The 22,169-nt window shown below is 37.3% G+C and overlaps 1 protein-coding gene across 1 annotated transcript in view; it reads right to left on the bottom strand.

Annotated features, from left to right (window-relative positions):
* Positions 1 to 22,169, bottom strand: part of SLC49A4 (solute carrier family 49 member 4) — a 122,634-nt gene that overhangs the window by 23,022 nt on the left and 77,443 nt on the right. Inside the window, exon 7 of the mRNA XM_020985954.2 lies at positions 14,494 to 14,621. Coding sequence (XP_020841613.1) covers positions 14,494 to 14,621 — 128 coding nt within the window. The remainder of the gene's footprint in view (positions 1 to 14,493; positions 14,622 to 22,169) is intronic.

Raw genomic sequence — 22,169 nt, 5'->3', positions numbered from 1 at the left:
ATCTAACTCATGTTATTCTTGAGAGATGTGGGTTAGACAACCAGCCAGTTACTTAAAGTGCAGTCATCATTGGCACAATGTCAACTAAGTGCTCCAGAAACCTTGTCCTGTTTAGGAACAAATTTAAAGTCTTTCTTACATTTGGTTTCAAAAAAGGCCAACTTCACAAGCATAAGATGGGGGAAGAAACTGCTATAAAAAGATACGGACCTTTTATTAGACAATGAGCTCAGTAAGTCAACTGTATGATTCCAGTTAAGAAAGTTAATAGAAACGATGTTTTCAAAAAGACACAGTGTGTAAAATTACAGGGAAGTATTCAGGTTCAGTTCTGGGCATTATATTTTAAGATGGGCATGAACAAATTGAAGTGTGCCCAGAGCAGGGCAACCAAGACAGCGAAGCCTCTTGAGTTCATGCCATATGAATATCAGCTGAAGAAAAGTGGGGTTGCTTAGTCTAAGACTTGGGGAGGGAGGAAGGAAAAGGAGAGGATAGTTTTCTCCAAGTATGTGAAGGGCTGCCAAGAAGGATTAGACATGTTTTATGCATTTCCAGAAGACAGAAGTAGCATTAATGGATAGAAGCTGCAGAAAAGCATTACTTAGGTTTGATATAAGTAAAAACATCTTAAAAATTAATGTTACCTAAAAGTGGAACAGGCTGCATTCAGAGGGGGAGGGTTTTCCCTTCACTGGAGATCATGAAGGAAAAACTAACTGTCCACTTGTTGAGTCCAACATAGAAAAGATCCTTATAGAAAGGGAAAGCAGGACCCTTAAGGGGATCAGGTTGCCAGGAAGGTAAAGGGCTGACTGGTGAAAAGAACTAAGGGGAAAATGAATCAGTCAGGGTATTATCTATCTCTATTTGTATGAAGACTAAGAAGAGTTCTTCAAGCGTCTTGTAATTTTATAATTTTACCTTGTTGTTCTGTTATTTTCAACACTTTCTCTCCATTTAGTTACTTCAAGGATTCACAATTTCATCAGTGTGGCCACTCTGTTCCCTTAAGCCAAATGCCAACCCTTAGTACCTTTCCTGACGGTTTCACCAATCATCACACGATGATCAATTCCCTGGTGATGAGCCTGCTCACACTTAGTGAAGACTGTCTAAGCCTGTGCTTGAAGCCTTTCCAGACTGACAAGACCTTCCAGAGCTTTGTGCTCTCTTGTCATAGCCTTTGAGACTCCAGAGACACCTTCATCCCAAAATGAGGCAATGAAACAGAACTTTAGGGGTGGTCACTGTTGTTGATTTAAATAAAAACTTTTAGAGAAAAGTGAGTTTTGGAGATGATAAGTTAGAGGAAAAGTCCTTTTCAAAGAAATGCTGGGAGACAGGAACATAGCACAAAGAGAGAGGTAATGGCAGTGATTAATAAAGATGGGAAGAAAATGGGGACATAGAGAGAGACAATGTGAGATGGAGTCACCTTCCATGTGCTTCCTTCTCCTAAACTGGAGAATGATACAAAAGAGCCTAGCAGAATTCCATTCTCAGAGAAGAGAATGATATTTTACTGGTTTATTACTCAAAATGTAAAGAATTCAGATAAATGAATTAGAATCTAAAAGAACAATTCCCCTCTCTACCTCTATAGTATTTCTAACTCAATGATAGACCAGTTTCTAAACTAGTAATGAAAATAGTTGTGTGCAAGACCAGAGTCAGAGGGCCTAGATTTGAATCTTGGCTCTGCTGATTGTTAACTGAGTGGCTCTGCGTACATCCCTTAACCTCTTTACATTTAGATTTCCTCATTTTTAGATTAGAAATATTAAGACTGATGAGTTCTAAGGTCCTTCACTTCTTACAAATCACAGAAATTGAGAAATAAATGAAAAAAATTTAAACTTGCTTGACAAGAATAAAAATTCACTCCACTGGGCCATACATTATTTGAAGTTCTCAAGATTTTAAAAATTAATAATACTATAATGTTATACTAGTAAAATGTTTTCAACTTTTAAATGTAGTTGCACCCTACCCTTCATTCTTCTTTAGGCTTTACTCTTGACCCTCCTCTGGACTTTCTCTAATCATGTCCCCATGGCCAGATATCTTCATCTCTCTTCCTTCCCCACTTTTCAGCTTCCTTTTATGTCTTGTTTTCTCCTCTATTAGAATGTATGCTCCTTGAGGGCAGGGACTATCTTTCTTTCTGCTTCCATTTGTAATCCAGCACTTGGCACAGTGCCTGGTACAGATAGTAAGGGCTTAATAAGTGTTTGTTGATTTGATATCCATTATCTCATCTGATTACTGCATTAATCCTGTCAGGCTAGCAGAACAGCCTTGCTATTCCAATTGAACAAATGAAGAAATTGACTCACAAAGGGGACAAATGACTGGCTCAGGGTGGTCAAGTGTGTTAGTAGCAGAGCCAAGACTAGATTTCAGATCTCCTAATCCAGTATGCATCCCACTTCTAAAAACACTACATATAAAGTGATAACTTCAGGGAAATCCAGCAAGACTTTCATGAACTAATGCAGAGTGAACAGAACCAAGAAAACAATTTATACCATATCAACAGCATTGTAAATACTAACAACACTGAAAGACTTAAGAACTCTGATCAATGCAGTGCCACATCCCAATTCTAGAAGAGCAATAACAAAGTCTATCTCCCAATGGAGGAATGATGAACACAGGGTGCAGAATAAGACAGACAGACAGACACACACACACGGACATAGCCAGTACAGAAATTTGTTTTACTTGAGCATACAATATTACTATAAGCAAGAATGCACTTTGGAACAGAATCAAAAGACTACAAAAGTGAAGACAGAACTTTAAATAAGACAAAGACTATTCTGCAATAGGAGATTTGGTGAGAAGGTGTAGACCTATAAATGACCACCAAATTGTTAGACTCACCTATGAACAGAGACAAATAGGCATTGTCTTAACTCTTAGTCCTCTGGAAGAATGACTGAACCTGGTCTCCCTCCTTGTGTCCTAAAATATTCATTATTCTTAATAATAACTATAAGCTACAAGTGTTTTGCTATTCTTTATTTCAATATGACACTGGCAAGGGGTGGAAAGAGGAGAGAAAACAGATCTTCATTAATCAAAAAAGAAAAATGAAATGCTAAAAAAATCATACATAAAGAAGGGCTTTGTTCGATGTACCTAAAAAAAATAATTACAACTGCAGAAGTAGCAGAGCAGGTGGCTTAAAATTTTCGTAGGAAACCACAGACAATGTGAAATAACGTAACACATTTCATTACAAATTATTTTACTGATTATAATTAAAGAATTTCCTTCAAGGGGATATTCATATTAATATACTATATATAATAATATAATATATTGGATAAACTTTAATTTCTTTATGCATTGACTCACTTCTTGTGATAAAATTATGAACATTAGTGGAAATGATTAAACTGGATTTACCAAAAAAAATTTCCAAATTATTTAAGGTAAATTTGACATTGCAATAAAAGTAGTTTTTAAAGGGAACTTGGACAATTAAGAGATGCTAAGAGTAAAAGGAACCAAAAAACACTCGCACATTTCTTCCCATGGGTTTTCATAATGTTGATATACATTTGCATTTGTATATCAATATCCTGAAGCCCTACATTTTCTTTATTTTGAAAACCAGATGTTTTGTTCTTTACTAGAAACTAGTTCATATTAATAAAATAAGTAGTATATAAAATGAAGCTTGCAGAAAATGATGCAGATATTTTGGTAGAAAATTATTCCTGTTATTTTGTGTTACGTTTAATAATAATTTGCTTGCACCCTTTTGCTGATCTTCTTTGTTGCCATAGTTTAGTCTTGGAAAGATAGATAATTATGTTTACAGGTTCTTATCCCTAGAAAGCAAATTAATTATCTTATAGAAATGAAGCACAGCTAATAATCCTCAGTGTTAGTAGACATGGAGTTAAAGACTGATTGTGAAATCAGAATTAATGAGTCTGAACTTATTCATATTTTTCATGCCCCAAAGCAACATTTACAACCCCTGAAAAGATAATTTATTATTAAATCACAGAATAATAGGGCTGGAAGAGATGCTGACAGTTCATCTGGTCTAGCTTTCCTTTTGCATTTAAATAGCACTTTCTGCTTGAAGACTCAATTCTTTTCTCAACAATCTCCAGGAACGGTATTTATTCCAGTGTTTCATCACCTTGATAGTTAAAAAATTGTTTCCTAAGTCCTATTACAATTTCTCCTCTTAAGCTCATCTTCTCTTGTTTATTTATTCATGGATATGAGTAACAAGTAAGTACCTTACTCTAGAAAAAGTCATTCATATACTGGACTTAGAGACAAGAAATTTCTTCTTAAAGTTAAACAACATTAGTTCCTTTAAACTTTATTCATATCACTTCCTGTTTCTTGCCTTATATTTGTCATTTTTCTCTGAATTCTCTCCAGTTTCTCCACATCTTTTGGAAAGTGTCATTTATCAAAACTGCTCAATGGAAGCACAATGTAATGGAGTATCACTTTCTAGTCTTTACATGTCCAACACTAAACCATCCCAGTAGGAACATATATCAAATAGTTCTGTAGTACAATTCTAACTCTGATCCATATTTAGCAGGTGGTCAACTGTAACCTCTTCCAGGCCTTTTTCTTTTATACTAATGCCTAGACAGTTATAAACCTACCCTGTAACACCCTAGTAATCTTCTCAAAATAGCTGATTTGTATGCTATTCTGTTTGTTAAAAGCAGACAAATAATTTTGTTTTGGGAACTTCAATTCTAAAGCATTAGCATTTTAAAACAGCATTTTTAATATGAGCAGATAAATCTGACCATTTTATTCAACTTCTCAAGTACAGTAAATACCTTTTATCAATAACTTTCTATCTAAGATATAAACATCTAGATTTTGAAATTGGCAACATTTATCCCCCATGGGAAAAAAACTTTGGTTAATGGCACTAACACACAAGCCTGGATGATGCCCTGCAAAGCAATTCTAGCACTGAGAATTTAAAACTGTCAGCAGCAGGAGTAGATACACAGTGCTTAAATTAGATTTCTTTGATGGCATGATGAAATGGTATTACTGAATTTTAACTAATTTCTCATGTCAGTAGTTATGAGTCGCATATATTTTCCACATATATCCTTTTAAGATATAGCAGAAGCCATCAATTTGCCATGAAAAAAGAAGGGAAAAAATGCTTTAGATACTTTCCTGATCACAATGAAAATTATTCTTGGTTAAAGGAAATATGAATTTGCCAGGAACAGTAAAAAAGTAATTAGTAAGCTCTCTTCTACAAAATGTCTGTTGCTTAAAAGGAATTAAAACAGCTTCTTACTGTTAAGAGCTGTTAAGGGGTCCCCTGAACTTCGTCTTTCTGAGTAGCTAAATTTTCCAGAAACACTGGACCCAGAGCATGCAGGAGGCCCTGAATTGTCAAGGATGAAGCCCCACCAGCCGACATAATTTGTTGTTTGCACCCCAAGCTGGATTCCCTGTGTGCCCATGAGAGGCAAGACACGCGCCAGTCAGACTGTGCCAGGCTAGGAAAAATGCTTATGTAGCCCTTTGCAGATAAGCAGACCCTCCTATTTTAATTATCTACTGGTTCCCAAAGGAAAAGAATGCTTTTTGCCATCACCTTGCTCCTCCTCTTTGGGAGTGGTTTTGTTCTTTTCCCCCACCTGTACTGTACCTTTTCCTCCCTTGCCACGCCTCTTCCTGTTTTCTCCCCCTCCTTTTGTTGTACTCTCATAACTATGCAAACCTCTCTAAGGACTGTGAACTCTTTGGGTTCTACGTGAATGCTCATTTCTCTTGTAATAAACCTGGTTTTTACATGAGTCTCATGACATAGGGATTGCCTGTGGACATTACAGAGGCAGAAAGACTATCAGCAACAGATTTGTTGATTTTCATCAAGCCACATTAAAATGTGTCTTGGGTTTCCCTACATCTAGTTAGTGCTGAATAATAAAAGGTAGTCTATTATGGCTTTCATTAACAATAACTAATATTTACTGAAAGCTCTCAGAACACAAGAAGCCCAGGCTCAGCCATTCTCCCAGGTGACTAAATTGAGACAACGCCTCTCAGGAATGACTTAACCATGAAACAGACCCAAAATAGATACGTTTCTATTCACAGATGAATCTAGCAATTTGGTGGTCCTTTGTAAGTCTACCCCTTCTACACCAAATCTCCTACTTTATTTCAGTCTTTGTTTTATTTAAGATTCTATCCTCATTTCTGTAGTCTTTTGATTCTGTCCCAAACTGCATTCTTGTTCTCAAATTGGTATAACAGAGGTTTCTTGGGGGGAAAAAAATAGTTTAATGGAGTTTCTTAAAATTCAAATCCTCTATGAAAAAGGCAGTAAGTTAAAACATGTTAAAAGCTTAAAGATGCCACTTATGGAATGATAAGCTTCTAAGTATATAGTATTTGGGTTCAAGTGATCTTTAAAGAAAGGTTTTACAATAAGTTTCAATATACTCATGAGCTCTATTAGGTTTCCAGTCTAAAGGAGTTCCCAGAGAATCATTTATGAAAGTTAAAGACAAGCAGTCCAAGGATCAGTGTAAGACAAAAGACAACGGGGCCTAGAGTCAGAAGACCTGGGTTCCAATCCAAACTCATCTACTTAACGTCACGCAAGACAATGACGATGATAGCTAACATTTCTATAGCACTTTAAAGTCTGCAAAAGGCACCTTCCAAGTATTGTCTCACTGGGTCTTCACCACAACCCTGTGTGGTAGATGCTGTCATTATCCCCATTTTACAGAGAAGGAAGACGAAGCTGTGAGGGAAAGACTTGCCCAGGGACATGGCCAGGAAGCCAGTGAGGCTGGATTTCTGCTCAAGTCTTCCTGAATCTAAGTTCATCACATGATCTCTCTGTTTCTCTTTCTCTCAGTCCCTCCCTCTACTGGGCCACCAGAGGCTTGTCACTGGATAAGTCACTACTTCTCTGTATCTTAATTTCCTTATCTGTAAAAAGGAGATACTTGTTTTATCTACCTCACCATACTGTGAGGAAAATCACTTTGTAAACTCCCAAGTTTATATAAAAAGGATAATAATTGATAATGAAAATTATTATTACTTAATCTGAAAGAGATCATTTAACATTAATAAGAGCTAACATTTACATATGAATCTAAGGATTACAAAGCACTCTACAAATATTATCTCATTTGATCCTCACAGCAACCCTGTGAGGTAAGTGCTATTATTATCCCCATCTTACAGATGAGGTGACTGAGGCTGAAATCAGTTAAGTCACTTACCTAGGGTCCCCCAGTTAGAGTAGTGTTTGAGGGAGGATCTGAACTCAGATCCTCCTGATTCTCTATACCAAAGATATGCTTAGCTTCAGCTTTTACTCTTCTGGGACTCTTCAGTCCTAGTGTCTTTCTGAAAGTTTTGTATCACAGCAGTATTGATTCAATTGAATTTAATGGGTGATTTTAAGTATTATTGAAACAATGATTTGATTTAATTTAAACCTACCCCTATCGTGACTACTTTTAGGTAGTTAAATTGAAGACTACACCACAATGGCGTTTTTTAAAACCTGAAAGCAACATTTTCTTTGCATTTACGTTGTTGAATTTGTCTTGATTAGAATTTAACAAAAGAGGTAAACTGGGGCGAATCTCCACACTAGATATCATTTATTATGAGAGACATGTGACCTGATAATAAAGGCTAAGACCCCAAAGTGAGGGTGCAACACATTTTTATAAGCATAGAACAAAACAGAACTGCAATCATCTAATTGGTTAGTTCACAGAGGTGAAAGACCATTACTGGCTTCATCAAAGGAAGCAGGCCTAGCCCCCACATGCTATAAAGACCACCTCTCCCTATCTCTAAGGAATACCATGGTAAATTAACAGGTCCTAACTACATCCTGAGGTCCCTGATAAGGGCAGATTTACTGATAAATGGGGAATTAGACAAGACCCACTTAATTGTTAAAGATGGGACAAGGTCAGGTTGTCCTACCTTCTTACTGACACCCCACAAACCTTGGAGGAAATGTTGAAACGGTATTTTGTGAGAACATTAAGAACAGCATTTTTCTTTAACTAGCAGCAATTGTATCCTTGGTATTTCTATTCAGAATGGGGTAGGCTAAACTTTAGCACACATAAGCTTCTCCATTCAAACCTCAGAGAAGGGGCTTCAATTTGACAGAGTATTGTCACAGTATAAAATCAAATATAAAACACAGGATCAAAAATTAATTCCCTCACAGTCATTATGTATATTTGTTCTGCTAGTTCTGCTTACTTTGCACCAGTCTTCCTATACCTCTCTTATTTTTTGTATCCATCCTTTCTTACACCACAGCAATTGTCCATTCTATTTATGCACAACTTGTGTGGCCATTCCCCAATCAATGGGTACCACTTTGCTTCCAGTTCTTTGTTACTACAAAAAGTGGTAGTATAAATATTTTGGTCTGTATAAGAGCTTTCTTTTTAATACAGATCCCTTTGGGTATATGCCTAGCAGAGGGGTCTCTGGGTCAAACATTCTGACCTCATTGTAGATGTGAAACAGTACACTTCAACATTACCAATGATCTCAGCCCTCATTTTCCTTGAACTCCCTCTAGCGGGTGACACTGCTGATCATCCAATTCCTGGTCCCTAGCTGTGGGTCTCTCCCAAGACTATCCTGGGCTCTCTTTTCTCTCTTAGTGAGAGAGTACTCTCCATCCTCTCCCATTCACCCCTAGAAATTACTTTGTATTTACTTATCTGTGTACGTGCGATTTTCTTCCAATTGAATGTAAACTTCAGGACAGGATGGCTTTTCATTTTTGTCTTTAAATCTCCTGCACCTAGCACAAAGTCTAACATAGAAATTAATAAATGCTTCCTGAATGAGTGAATCAATCAATGACGCTGGTACTCATCAGTATTTGGTATTGATTTATATTTCTTCTTCATTCTGCGTGTGTGTGTATACATATTTATGGGGACTTCTTGTTGGCCCACTACAATGTGAGTTTCCTGAGAATAAGGATCGTTTCATTCTTTGGAATCCTATCCTCAGCACCTCACTGAGTGCCTGGCACATTGGAGGCACTGAGCCAATGCTTGTTGACTGACTGATCTTTCTATAAATTGACTTTGGATTATTTTTCCTTAAATATGCCCATAATGAGATTTACATGTCACTTTTCTGCTCAACTCATCCAGCTTTGAGGTTCATACCTGTCAGCTCAGCATTTTTTCATCTGGAGAGCACTGTTACTTAAACAGACCTGGAGATTCACATGGCATTGTCATGTCCAGATCACTGGTAAAAACATTCAGCAAAACTAGTTCCAGAGTTTGAGAGGCTTCTTCACCACACTGGGAGCACTTCTTTATAGAGAAGTTTATCTCCACCCTTTCTCTGAGTCAGATTGCTATCCATGACAAAATAGTAACAATAGTTGTCACTTATATAGAGAGATGTAAGGCTTTCAAAGGGCATTATACAGATTATCCTATTCAGATCCAACAATTATCCTATGAAGGAGGGACTAAAGGCTCGATTAACCTCAGTCTCTACTAAAACATTCTACAACCTATAGTCTTAAAGATGCCTGGGGCATCTTTAGAATGGCACATAAGTAGTACGTATGTGCCTATGTGCTGGGGGCAGGACCCAAACCCAAGTCCTCCCGGTTCCCAGGCTAGCTCTCTATCCATTTCTCTATACTGTCCTTACCCATGGAAATTACTTTGTGTTTTACACATACTTTGTATTTACTTACCTGCATACATTATTTTCCCTAAAGAGAAGGTAAGCTCCTTGAGGATAGTAACAGTTGGTGCCAGTGAGTTTCACACACACACACACACACACACACACACACACACACACACACACACACACACACACACACATACACACACACACACTCTTCAATACTCATAACAGACTCTTCAAACTAGCCAAAAAAACTCCAAGGACTAAAAGTAGCAGTCACCTTTAGAGCTTAAAAAAGACATTTTCTTGACCTTGCAGGACTCTGATGGCTGCCGATTAAAGGATAACTACTGTTTTACTCTTGGCTATATTCCTAGACTTAAAAATTACTGAATAGATTTGAACTTAAGTAAAATTTGGGGTGCTATTCAAGTAGACCTTAAGATAGTCCTTAACTTTGATTTGTGGTTGAATAAAAAAAGGTGAGAGAGATATGTGTGTGTGTGTGTGTGTGTGTGTGTGTGTATAATATATATATACACACATATATATGTATACACACATGCATATATATATGTATATATATTCCAATATAATTTTTAACAGATTTGAACAAAATCTGGTATATGTTTAAAGGTTACATAACTTCAGTGTGATTGCACTGAATTTCATAGTTCATAAGTCACTGGTACACTGACAATAAAAAAAGTATCACTTCCAATTCATTTGTTTTGTATAAACACAGCCTTGGTTCAACTTCATTCTCAGGATGTCAACATAATCTCTGACAGTCTGACTCAGCTCCCTCCTCTCCGTCCCCCTAATATCGCGGCAGGATATCTTCTGAATGCACCTCAAATCATTTATTTTTACAATGTTTTGATAAGCATTTATTAAGCGTTTACCATGTGCTAAGCACCGTGCCAGGTGCTAGGATTAAAAACACAAAATTAAACAATCCTTTCTTTCAAGTAGCTTATATTCTAATGAAGGAGAGACAATAGCTACATGTATAAATATGAAGAGAATAAATACAAAAATAAAAATACAAATAAATATAAACATTGGAACAGTTTGGGTGGGAAAGCATTAGCAGCTGAGGGGAAGGAGAATCAGTACAGTCTTCCAGCTGCCTCTCGAAGAAAGAAGATGACTTCTAGGAGACAGAAGTAAAGAGGGAATGTATTCCAGGCATGGAGGAGAGCCAGTACGAAGACATGAAGATGAGAGTTAGAGGACCACGTGTGAGAGGAGGAACAGGGACGGTCAATTTGGCTGTACTGCACAGCTGGGAGCAGGTGGGGGGAGAGGGAGCCTGGAATGATCACTTGGGGTCATGTCGCAGAGAATTTTAAAAGCTAAATGGGAAGAGTTTATATTGTATTCTAGAGATAGAAGTCACTAGACTTGATTGGGGAGAATTATGACATGGCCAGGTATGCACTAGAAAAATCATTTTGGCAGCAATGTGGAGTATTGACCGGAATGAAGAGAGACTCGATGCAGGGAGGCCAATTATGAGGCTGGCGCAATAGTCTATGGGAGAGGTGCTGAGGGTCTGAACTAAGGCTGTAGCTGTTTAATGGGTCAGATGTAAGAAATGTGAAGGTAAGATATGCCAAGATCTGACAAGTGATTACCTGGGGTGAGGGAGAGTAAGGAGTCAAGGACAACATGAAGGTTACATATCTGGGAGATAGGAAGGGTAGTGGCACAAGTTTGGAAAAGGGTATCGAGGGAAAGATTGGTCCAGTTTGGATATAATGAGTTTGAGACGTCTTGAGGACACCTAATTTGAAGTGTCCAACAGGCAACTGGAGGTGTAGAACTGAACATAAGAAGAGAGACTTGGGCTGAACACAGAGACCTGTAAGTGAGAAAGAGAAGTGTAGATGGAGAAGATGGCCTAGGACAGAAGCCTGGGAAACACCCAAAGCTGAGGGGTATAACTTGGATAAACCTGAAAAAGGAGATGGAGAAGAGAAGCCAGACACATAAGAGGCAGACCAAGAGAGGAGGGGCCAGGAACACCTAAAGACAGAATATTCAGTATCAAATGCAAAAGAGAGGCGGAGAAGGATGAGGTCTCAGAAAAGGCCATCAAACTTGACAATTACGAGATCACTGCTAACTTGGAAAAGAGCAGTTTTGTTTGATGACAGCTCAGAAGCCAGAACTGCAAGTGACACTGTTGTGACACTGCTCTATTTTGGTTCTCCCTCTTACCTGTCTGACCTTTCTTTATTAGTCTTCATTGGGTCATCACTTACTTCTTGCCCCCCAACCATGGGTTTTCTCTAAAGCTTTTCAGGAGGTCTTTCTCTGCTACACTCTCTCTCTCGTTGATCTTATTTCTACCGGTGGATTCAATAGTCTCTATGCTGATGCCTCAAATCTATACAAATTCTCTCTAGAATTCCAGTCCTGTATTGCTAAGTGCCTGCTGCACATCCTTACCTGGCTATGTCTTAGGAACATGGATACAGACCCAAGAAGTATCTCAGAGATCATCTTGTCCAATGCTCTCATTTTTTTTTTCTTTTTGGTGAGGCAATCGGGGGTAAGTGACTTGCCCAAAGTCATATAGCTAGTAAGCGTCAAGTGTCTAAGACTGGATGTGACAACCCGCTCACTTTTAAAGATGAGGGAACAGAGGCCCAGAGAGCTCCAGAGACTTTCAAAATGCACACAGTAAGTGGCAGAACCAGTATTCAAATCTAGACATTTTTGCTCCACATCTAGCATTCTCTTGTTGTTGTTGTTATTATTACACCACACAATCTCTTCAATCAGCCCCTGAATTTTAACACATCTGAAACAGAACTTATCATATTTCTGACTAAATCCACTTCTCCAAATTTAGGATCATCTGTCATAAATCCAGAGCTAGGAGATGCTGTAGAGATCAGTCCAACTTCCTCAGTTTTACAGATGAGAAAACCAAGGCTCAGAGTGTTATCAAAAATCACACAGATAGTAAGTATCAGAGCCAAGATTCACACTCAGGTCCAGATGCTTCACATGCGGCACACTTTCCTCTGTTCTGCACAGCCTCCCTGCCTATTCCATCCCCATATCCCAGGTTTGATACTTCAGAGTCATGCTTGTCTCTTCCTTCTCCCTCATCCTTTCACATCTAACCAGTTGCTGCGTCCTGTCCAATTCAATTCCAATAACTCTGGCATCCATTTACTTCTTTCTATTCAGAAGACCACCCTGTCAACCTTATAACTGGTTTCTCTGTTCCACTGTCTAAGATCAGAAAAATTTTAAAACTTCAAAACAAAAAAAGGATGCTTATAAATGTTTCCTATTAATAGTCAACAACTGCAGTGCAGCTCAGCTCAGCAAACAATTAAGAACTTGCACAAAGTTCTGCTTTGAACTGTTGAGGCAATAATTTTTGACTAATCAAAATTTTGGAGTTTCTTTTAGATGGGAAGTAAAATGAAATGCACAAAAAGTCAGTTTTCAGAACAGAATTTAGCTGAAAGGTATTTATTTTAAAACCTCCTGGGTTCTGTTTACACCAAACAATCTTGTAAAAGTAAACCGAGAGTAGAGTTTAGTAGCCAGAGCACCAACCTCAGGGTTAGGAGGACTTGAATTCAAATGCTAACTCTCCAACTGGCTGTGTGACAAAATCATTTAATTTCTGAGGGCCCGAGGCAAATCTCTAAGAATGAAATTGAAGAAGAGGTGCCCATCTGTATTGATTTATCAGAAGTATGCTATATAAATGAAATCACAGGTCTGGTCCAAAAAATCCCTAAGTAGTATGCCATGTCATATTCTAGATCCAAGGAAATTTAACGCCTGGTATAATACAAAGATGAAGCATGAATTCTCAAATGTAGATTGCTGGTGTTTATCAACAAGGTCATAGAATAGTACATAGGCTTAAGTAGAACAGGGATTTTGTATGGTGCAAGTGACTCCTTCTCCGGGACCACCATTTTAGGAAAGACCCTAGTCACGTATGCTTCACTCCATCCACACAACTGGATTTGCTTGGAAATACTCTTTCTCCTCATCTGCCTCATTGCCTCCCCGTGGGTACCCTTTCTCTCTCGCCCCTTTTCCAATTTCCCTTTATGGATTGTCTTACTCCATTAGAATATAAGCTCCTAGAGGGCAGGGACTGTCTTGTTTGCTTACATTTGTATCTCCAGCACTTAGCATAGTGCCTGGCATAGAGTAAGGTAGGTAGATGGCACAGTAGATAGAATGTGGGACCAGGATTCAGGAAGACCCAAGTTCAAATCTGGCCTCAGATATTTACTAGCTATGTGACCTTGAGTAAGTTACTTAACTGCTATATGACTCATTTCCTCATCTGTAAAATGCGAATAACAATAGCAACTATTTCTCAGGTTGTGAGGATAAAATGAAATATTATTTGAAAAATTCATTGCAAACCCTTAACACACTTACATAAATAACAGCTGTTATTATTATTAATAAATGTTCTATTTACCCATCTATTTTCTCTTATGATTCCTACATAGAGACATTTCCTGATGTAAATAAGTCAGCTACCTACCACTTTCCTAATTCAAAATCCTTACTGAAAAAAATAGTTTCAGATTCTGGGTGAAAACTAAACTTGGTCTTTGAGCTCTTTTAGATAAGATGACAATGTGAGGATTACCCAAGGGCATTATACTATCCTTTTCAAGTTTTACATGATCAAAAATTATCTACATGACAGCAGAAATCACTGCACAGTCCCCAGGTACATATTATAACATGAAACAGGAAAAACTTGTCCAGAGTCCTAAAAGATTCTATGTGTACCTGTAGTTAGAGGCAGGTGAGTAATGCTGTTCAAGCAGGTCAGAGTGAACCAAGTGGATGAGAGTGTAGCTCCAGAAAACAGTAACAGAAGGATTAGCTTCAACATGCCTCTGATAAAATCTGCAAACCTGACAGGAAAAAAAAAAGGATTCATTAACTCAAATCATATTTTTCTCATTATTTCAGTATATGACATTCTATAAATCAACTAAAATTAGGTTAAGATCAGAATTTCCATGTATTATTTTGAAATTTAGTGTTTTGACTGCCATTTCATTGTAGAAGTATGAAATCACATATCTCTGCTAAGAACCTCAACCTGTATGGAAGGATGTCTGGATTTGGAATTGCTATTAGAAGTGAACTTTCAAATTTTATTTCTTTACAGCTCCCAAAAGCTCAATATAGAGCTCATTTCTGTTCTCAGGTAGTATTAAATGTAGTGCCATTGTTCTTCCTTATGACTAAAGCAAAATACCTTTAAACCATATGAGAATCATCATTTTAGAAGCTGGTACTTTATAGACACAGTTCATTTAAATTAAAAAAAACCCCAACAACTTCCTAGAGCCAAGGAACATACCTGTCATTTTTAGGCGTAAGGAATTTGAAAGCAATTTGCTAACATTCAAAAGGAGAAACTATTCATGGCATAAGTCAGCCAAGAAAATACCAAGAATTAGGAACAAGAATATTTAAGAAGCCAAACAAGTTTTTACCAAACAAAGCCACCATCTTCTTGCAAGACTGTTTCAAATTCCAAAACCCTTGAACCTAAAAGCTATAGACAAATGGATAGCTCCCATTTCTTTCAAAGCAAGTATACAGGAAATAGTGTTAAACTCGGAATTGGAAGACCTGGTTTTGAACTGCTCTAGGCAGGTCACTTAACTCAGTTTTCTCATATATAAAACAGGAATAATAATATTTGCACTATTTAGACCCACAGGGTTGCTGTGATAAAAGCACACTGAAAACTTTCAGATGGTGTGAGGTGTTGTTTCATTCTCATTTATTCTATTGAATGGACTTCAGACAGGAATGGACTCAGGACTATTAGAACTAATATTGCTCTTTAATTATATTTAATATTTGGTGAACTATTATACATATAAATAAAATAGTTGATTTAAAAAAACTGAATGAAAGTACTGGGATGCAAGCTCATCTTCTGTGAATTTATAGAAACCATCTTTGGGGCAAATTCAGTAGCAGATATGACAACAAGAATGACATGTACCTCATCCTATTCCCACATAATTTTAATTTTTTCCCTTAAATTTCCATACTTTAAAATACGGGACAGTAGCAGAACAGATTAGAAAGCATAATCAAATAATATGCTATTTAAAAAAAAACCACTTAAAACACAAAAAAAATCACAGAAAGCTAAAGAGTAGGGCTCTAGTAGAATCTATTCTGCTTCAGGTGAATTTAAAAAAAGCTGGCATAGAAAGCAATCTCAGAAAAGATAACAGTAAAAATTGTCATGGTTAAAAGAGATGAGCAAGGAAAATATGCTTAAGGGTATCATAGATAAGGAAATGCTATCAATATTTCATATAAATACATACATACATACATACATACATACATATATATTAATGTATGGAACAAATAGCATGGAATCTAAGTTAACTGAATTATTGGGAAATGAAAAGTTAACTGAACTATTGGGAAAAACAGAAAGTAAAAGTATAATTATTAGGGATATCAATGTGCCCCTTTTATACCCCAAATAAGTCTAACAAAAAGATAAACAAGATGTTAAAGACTTGAATAGAATTTTACTTAAGTCAGATATAATAGATCTCTGGCAATTATTGAATAGAAATAGAAAAGAATATTCAGATTTCTCAGTTATATGCTTCATAGTTACAAAAACTGATTATGAGTCACAGCATAAAACACCTCTTAACAAATGCAGAAAAGAAGAAACATTAAACACATTCTTTACTGACCACAACACAATAAAATTGTAATCAATAAAGTACAATACCCTCCCTAATTAACTCAACTATGCTACTTACTACTCACCAAACCATTTCAATCCTCCTCAAACCTCTCATGGCTCCTCCTACCCTCACTACTCAGCTGAAGACCTTGCCTCATGTTTTACTGAAAAAAATGAAGCCTTTTGTCAAAAACTTCCTCCTCTCCCTTCTTCCTCATCTTATCACCCTGATGCCTTCTGTTACTATCTCCTCTTTCACCTGTCTCATATGAAGAAGTGACCCTTCTTCTTGTCCAGGCAAAACCCCTCTACATGTGCAATTATTCCCATTTTCTCTAGCAGGATGCTCCCTCTATCATTCCCACTCTTTCATGTATCTTCAAAGTCTCCCTGTTTAGTGATAGCTTTCCCTGCTGCCTAGGTGCCCATGGCTGTCCTATTCTCAAAAAACCCACACTCCATCCATCCATCCCTACTAGTTATCATTACCCCATATCTCTCCTGCCTTTTGGGCCTCAACTTCTTTACAATGCTGTCTACCACAGGTGCTACCATGTCCTTTCCTCTCACTCTCCTCTTAACTTTCTATAGCCTGACTTCTCACCTCAACATTCAAATGAAATTGTTTTCTCCAAAGTAACCAAAAATCTTTTAATTGTCAAATCTTACAGCCTTTTCAATCTTCATCTTTCTTGACCTCCCTGGAGTCTCTGACACTGTTAGTTACCCTCTTCACCTGGATATTCTCCTATCTAGGTTTTTGTGACACTACTACTCCCTTCTGGTTCTCTTCCTACCTATTTGACCAATACTTCTCACTCTACTTTGTAGGGTCTTCATCCAGGTAATACATGCTAACGTGGGATGTCCCACAGGAGTCTGTCCAGGGCCCACTGTTTTTCACTTGGTGATCTCACCAACTCCCACAGATTCAATTATCATCTTTATGCTGATGATTCTCAAATCTACTTATGCAGCCCTAACCTCTCTGCTGACCCACAGTCTCTCATCTCCGACTATCTATTAGACATCTTGAACTATCTGTCTCAGAGTCATCTAAAACTCAACACGCCTAAAACTGAACTCATTATCTTTTCCCCCAAAACACCCTGTCCCTGCAAAGCTTCCCTACCATTGTCCTGGGCAGCCCCATTCTCCCAGTCATTGAGGCTCAAAACTCAGGTGTCACCTTTGATTGCTCACTCTCTTTCATACCGCATGACCAATCAAACGTCAAGTCCTGTCATTCCTAACTTGGTACATCTCTCATATATGTCCCCTTCTCCCCTCTGACACTGCCACTACCCTGGTGTAGCCCTTTATCATGCCACCTGTGGATTATTACAATAGCCTTCTGGTTGGTCTTCTTGCTACAGTCAACTCTCCATTCAGCTGGAGGACACATGCGGTTAGTGGGAGGGACTTGAATGAATATCAAGCAAAGGAGACTACGAATGAGTGGTCAGACAGGTAGAAGTAGAACTCACACAAAAGAGAATACCCAGAGGTGGGTGATCAAGTCTCAAAGGCTAGAGACAAATAAAGAAAGATGAGGACTGAGGAAAGAGAATTTGATTTCACAATTAAGAAATCAGGGCATTTTTGGGGAGAGAGCAATTTCAGTTGAATGAGGCTAGAAGCCAGAAGGCAGATAATTATTAAAGTGAGAGGAAAGAAATGGAGGCCACAGCTATGGACGGCCTTTTCAAGTTTAGTCAAGAAAAGGGATGACAGTTAGCAAGGAGGGACAGATCAAGTGAGGGTTTTTAAGGATGGAGAAGATGCAGGTGTGTTTGTAGGCAGCACGGAAGTAGCTAGGGAGAGACTGAAGATTAGTGAGACAATATAGGTATGAAAGAGGGTGCTGTCTTCTGGAGAAAATGGGATTGCGTGGGATCACATATACATGTAGATGGATTTGCCTTGGCAAAGAGAAGGGTCGCATCTTCAAGTGAGATGAAGATGAAGAAGAGAGTTGGAGGGGCAGCTAGGTGGCTCAGTGAATAGAGCTCTGGCCTTGGAGTCAGGAGGACCTGAGTTCAAATTCAGCCTCAGACACTGAACACTTACTAGCTGTGTGACCCTAGGCAAGTCACTTCACCCTGATCACCTCACCAAAAAGAGAGAGAGAGAGGAGAGAGAGAGAGAGAGAGAGAGAGAGAGAGAGCGCTAGAGAAGGAATCTGAGTTTATGTGAGTTATGTGACAGAATTTAATCCTGAAGAATATATGAATCAAAGAAACAATAGAAAGATATCATCAAATCTAACGACAAGAGAACATGCAGCCAAAGTAGTCCTTAGGGAAAAGTTAATAATTCTAAACATTTTCAACAACAGAGAAAGAATAGATCAATCAACTGGAGATATAACTAAAAAACTGGGACAATAACAATGCCTAATATTGCTTTGCAAAGTACTTAACATATATATTCTTATTTGATTCTCACAACAACCCGAAGAGGTAGGTGTTTATATTATACTCACTTTATAGATGAGAAAACTGAGGATAAGAGAGGGTGACTTGCCCAGGGTCACACAACAGATAACTTGCCTGTGATTTATGGTGGAAATAATCTGCTTCTGAATCACTATCATAAACTCATTTCTATAAACAAAATCTACATAACTCAGTCACTTGTTTGATTCTGCTTTACTGACAAATTGTTGGTTGAGTTCATGTGGATTTTACCCAGGGAGAGCCTTCTGATTCCCCTCTTGGTTTTAGCTTTTTTATAGGCTCCACCCAGAGCTAAATCACTTCTGCTCACAGCTGACAAATTCAATGGCATATGGAGTTAACCACCTTTATTGTAAAGTATCTGTTTGTCCTAAAAGTACTTATGCAAATTTTTAACCTGTTGAGTCACATCAAGTGATCAATACAAGGTTCTGACACAACTTTCTCTTTCCTCAGTTTTGCTGAGGGATGATACTAAGGTTTAAGGCTAGGCAGAATTTTAGCAGGCTTAAATTGACCTCTTGGAAAATACAACCTTTTATAACAATTGTTCTTGATGTTATTGTGTTGATGGTGTGTTTTAAATCATTTACTGTCCATGAGGACATCAGCTTATTCTAACATTCTATGCGTGGAACCTCTTTATTCATTTGTGGTATATACCCTAAGCCATGCGTGTAGAACTGAGTCAAGGGCTTTGTCATAATCAACGAAGTTGGTGTAAATATTATGACATTTTTGGATAGCTTATTCAATAACCACTGAATTGATGAGGAATTGCTCTTACTCCCCTGGGAACTTTTGGTACACCTCTTTTGCTCTTCAGCCAGTATGTTTTCTTCTAAGTGTTTATATATTTTTTCAGGAATAGTGAATGTGAATGCTTCTTATAAAATACATAGACACATAACTGGTCTATATTAGGAAGGCTAACTGGCATCCTCATCTTTTGGTAATAAATATGTGATTCTTTATGTTAAGAAAGCTGGGATCAGGTATTCATCATGAAGGAAACTGGTAAAGTGTTTGATAGTAATTCCTGCACACTAAGTAATATTTGAGCCAATAATTATGGATTTTCTCCAGATTCCTCACTTCTTAATTCTACAGAAAGCTAATATTTCAGTCACCTTCCTTGACACAACCATTCCGTAATTCATTATGTCACTGATACACAAGCTTTTTGTTTTGAGTTTAATCCAACTTGTGTCTGCCTTGTATTGGTCTTCTTTGGACAACAGAGAGGACCAGAAATTTTTCACATCTTTCTCTTTCTCCTCTTAAATTCTTTATTTCTCAAGCCTCTGATATGTAGTATTTGCTTGATGCTGAATTGTTTATTTGGAGTTTTTTTGCACTACTTTGATTCCTTGTACGGTCATAACATTTGGTTGTTACTATTTTAACAAACCTACCTCGGTATTTTGTTAATTAGGTTACAACACCATTATGTAAATGATAATATCTAGGTTATAGGTGCTTGATCTGACCAGCTAGGCTTCCCACAGGAAGAGTTAACTGAAAGGTAAGATTGGCAATGTTTTTCTACTAAATTATGCCTTTTCAAAGGCATAACTCCATTGACAGATATACGCACATAGCCATTATTACTAATTACCATATCTTAAATGATGATTTGCCATTAGATCAAGAAAAAAAGATACACAATGAAAACATAAGCAAAAGTATTTTTTCACTAGTACTTATTTATTATCAATCACAATTTATTCCAATCCTAGTTTTCTACCAAGACTTGAAGAGAATACCTCTTTCAATTCATCCTGAATTTTTATAGTTTGAATCAAAAGCTTTTGCTGAACATATGTACAGCCATTCCCCTCAGAGAAAATGGGTGTCAAAAGCCATTGTTTTGGTTCATCTCTCTGGTAAGAGAGCCCTAACTACCTGCTTCCATTCAATAATGGGCAGTATTTGTTTGCTTTAACTACACATTACAAGTTCTTGCCTCTGGTGACTTTGAGTCTCCTAATGTTTCCTCACTGCTACTAGTTTTCTTGCTTCTTCATCCATGAACAGAAGCAAAAAGAGAAAGAAAAAAGCTATATAATAGAACATCTGTGAACTATAAGACTATTTTTTTTTTCAGTAAGAAAGATTCCTTCTTGCAATCACTGGTTTAACAATGTTTCAGACTTCTACTCTGGGCCAGAAATTCTAATTTTGAGTGTGTGGGTGAGTGATATACTGAAACAGAAGTTTATCAATAAAAAAGAAGGGATCTGCTTCCCTTCTGAACTTCAGCTCTTATTTCCTTGAAGCCAGAAGCTGCTACTCAAAATCTGCATGAATTAAAATGGTAAGATCATGGATTTACAGCTGCAAGAGACTTCAGAGGTCATACGATTCAACTCCTTCAATTTACAGATGAAGAAACTAGGGCCAAGAGAGGAAAAGTGACTTGTTCAAAGTCACAAAGGCAATGAATGGTGAAAATGGGACTCAAACCTAGGTACTTTGTTCTGGCCTTTAGCAACTATCATGTGCCTGTGATTTGACATACAAATGTTTCCAATAAAGCTTGAAGTTACAAAAATATCAGTTTTACCAGAACATTAATTTAAAAAAATTAAGCTGAACTTTAAGCAAGACTTAATAAAAGATATATATATATATATATATATATATATAGATAGATAGATAGATAGATAGATAGATATACACACACATACATATATAAATAAGTAAATAAAAAAGAGAGAGGTATATAGTGATAGCATGAGAATAAAAATGAAAAGTTCTAAAGAAAAGGCAGTTATAAAGCTAAGAAATGGGGCCATATGACAGGAAAGCAGGAACAATCCTTACATTTTGAAAAGGAGCTGAATGGTTCACAAGACAGAGTCAGGTAAATTCATATATCCTTCTTTCCATGAAAATGCTGATGCCCAGTAAATTATCTCCCTTGGCCTGAAAAATTAGGTGAACACTAAAATGTCATTTCACACTTCTTAAGCAAAATGCTTTCTGGTCAGAATTCCCCTCAGAAAGGAAAAGGCTACCTCCTATTCAGCCTCTAGCACTTATTGTGAAGGTGGGAGATAAAAAGATATCGGAATAAAATTTTGTTAAAATTTAATACTGTACCTAAATTGAAGAGTTTTTAGGCTGTTCCACATCTTTGAGATTTATAAATTTCATGAGCCCAGAAGCTTCAGGAAGGAGTGAGAAGTTAAAATACTTGCAGCATAAGGAACAAAACATTTACTTATAAAACTTGACTTAAAACGGAGAAAAAAACTTAT

This window comes from Phascolarctos cinereus, unplaced genomic scaffold, assembly GCF_003287225.1.
Source record: "Phascolarctos cinereus isolate Bilbo 61053 unplaced genomic scaffold, phaCin_HiC Scaffold_726;HRSCAF=1367, whole genome shotgun sequence".
NCBI lineage: Eukaryota > Metazoa > Chordata > Mammalia > Diprotodontia > Phascolarctidae > Phascolarctos > Phascolarctos cinereus.
Note: the sequence above shows the minus strand (reverse complement) of the source record. Positions and strands in the feature narration are given on the sequence as shown.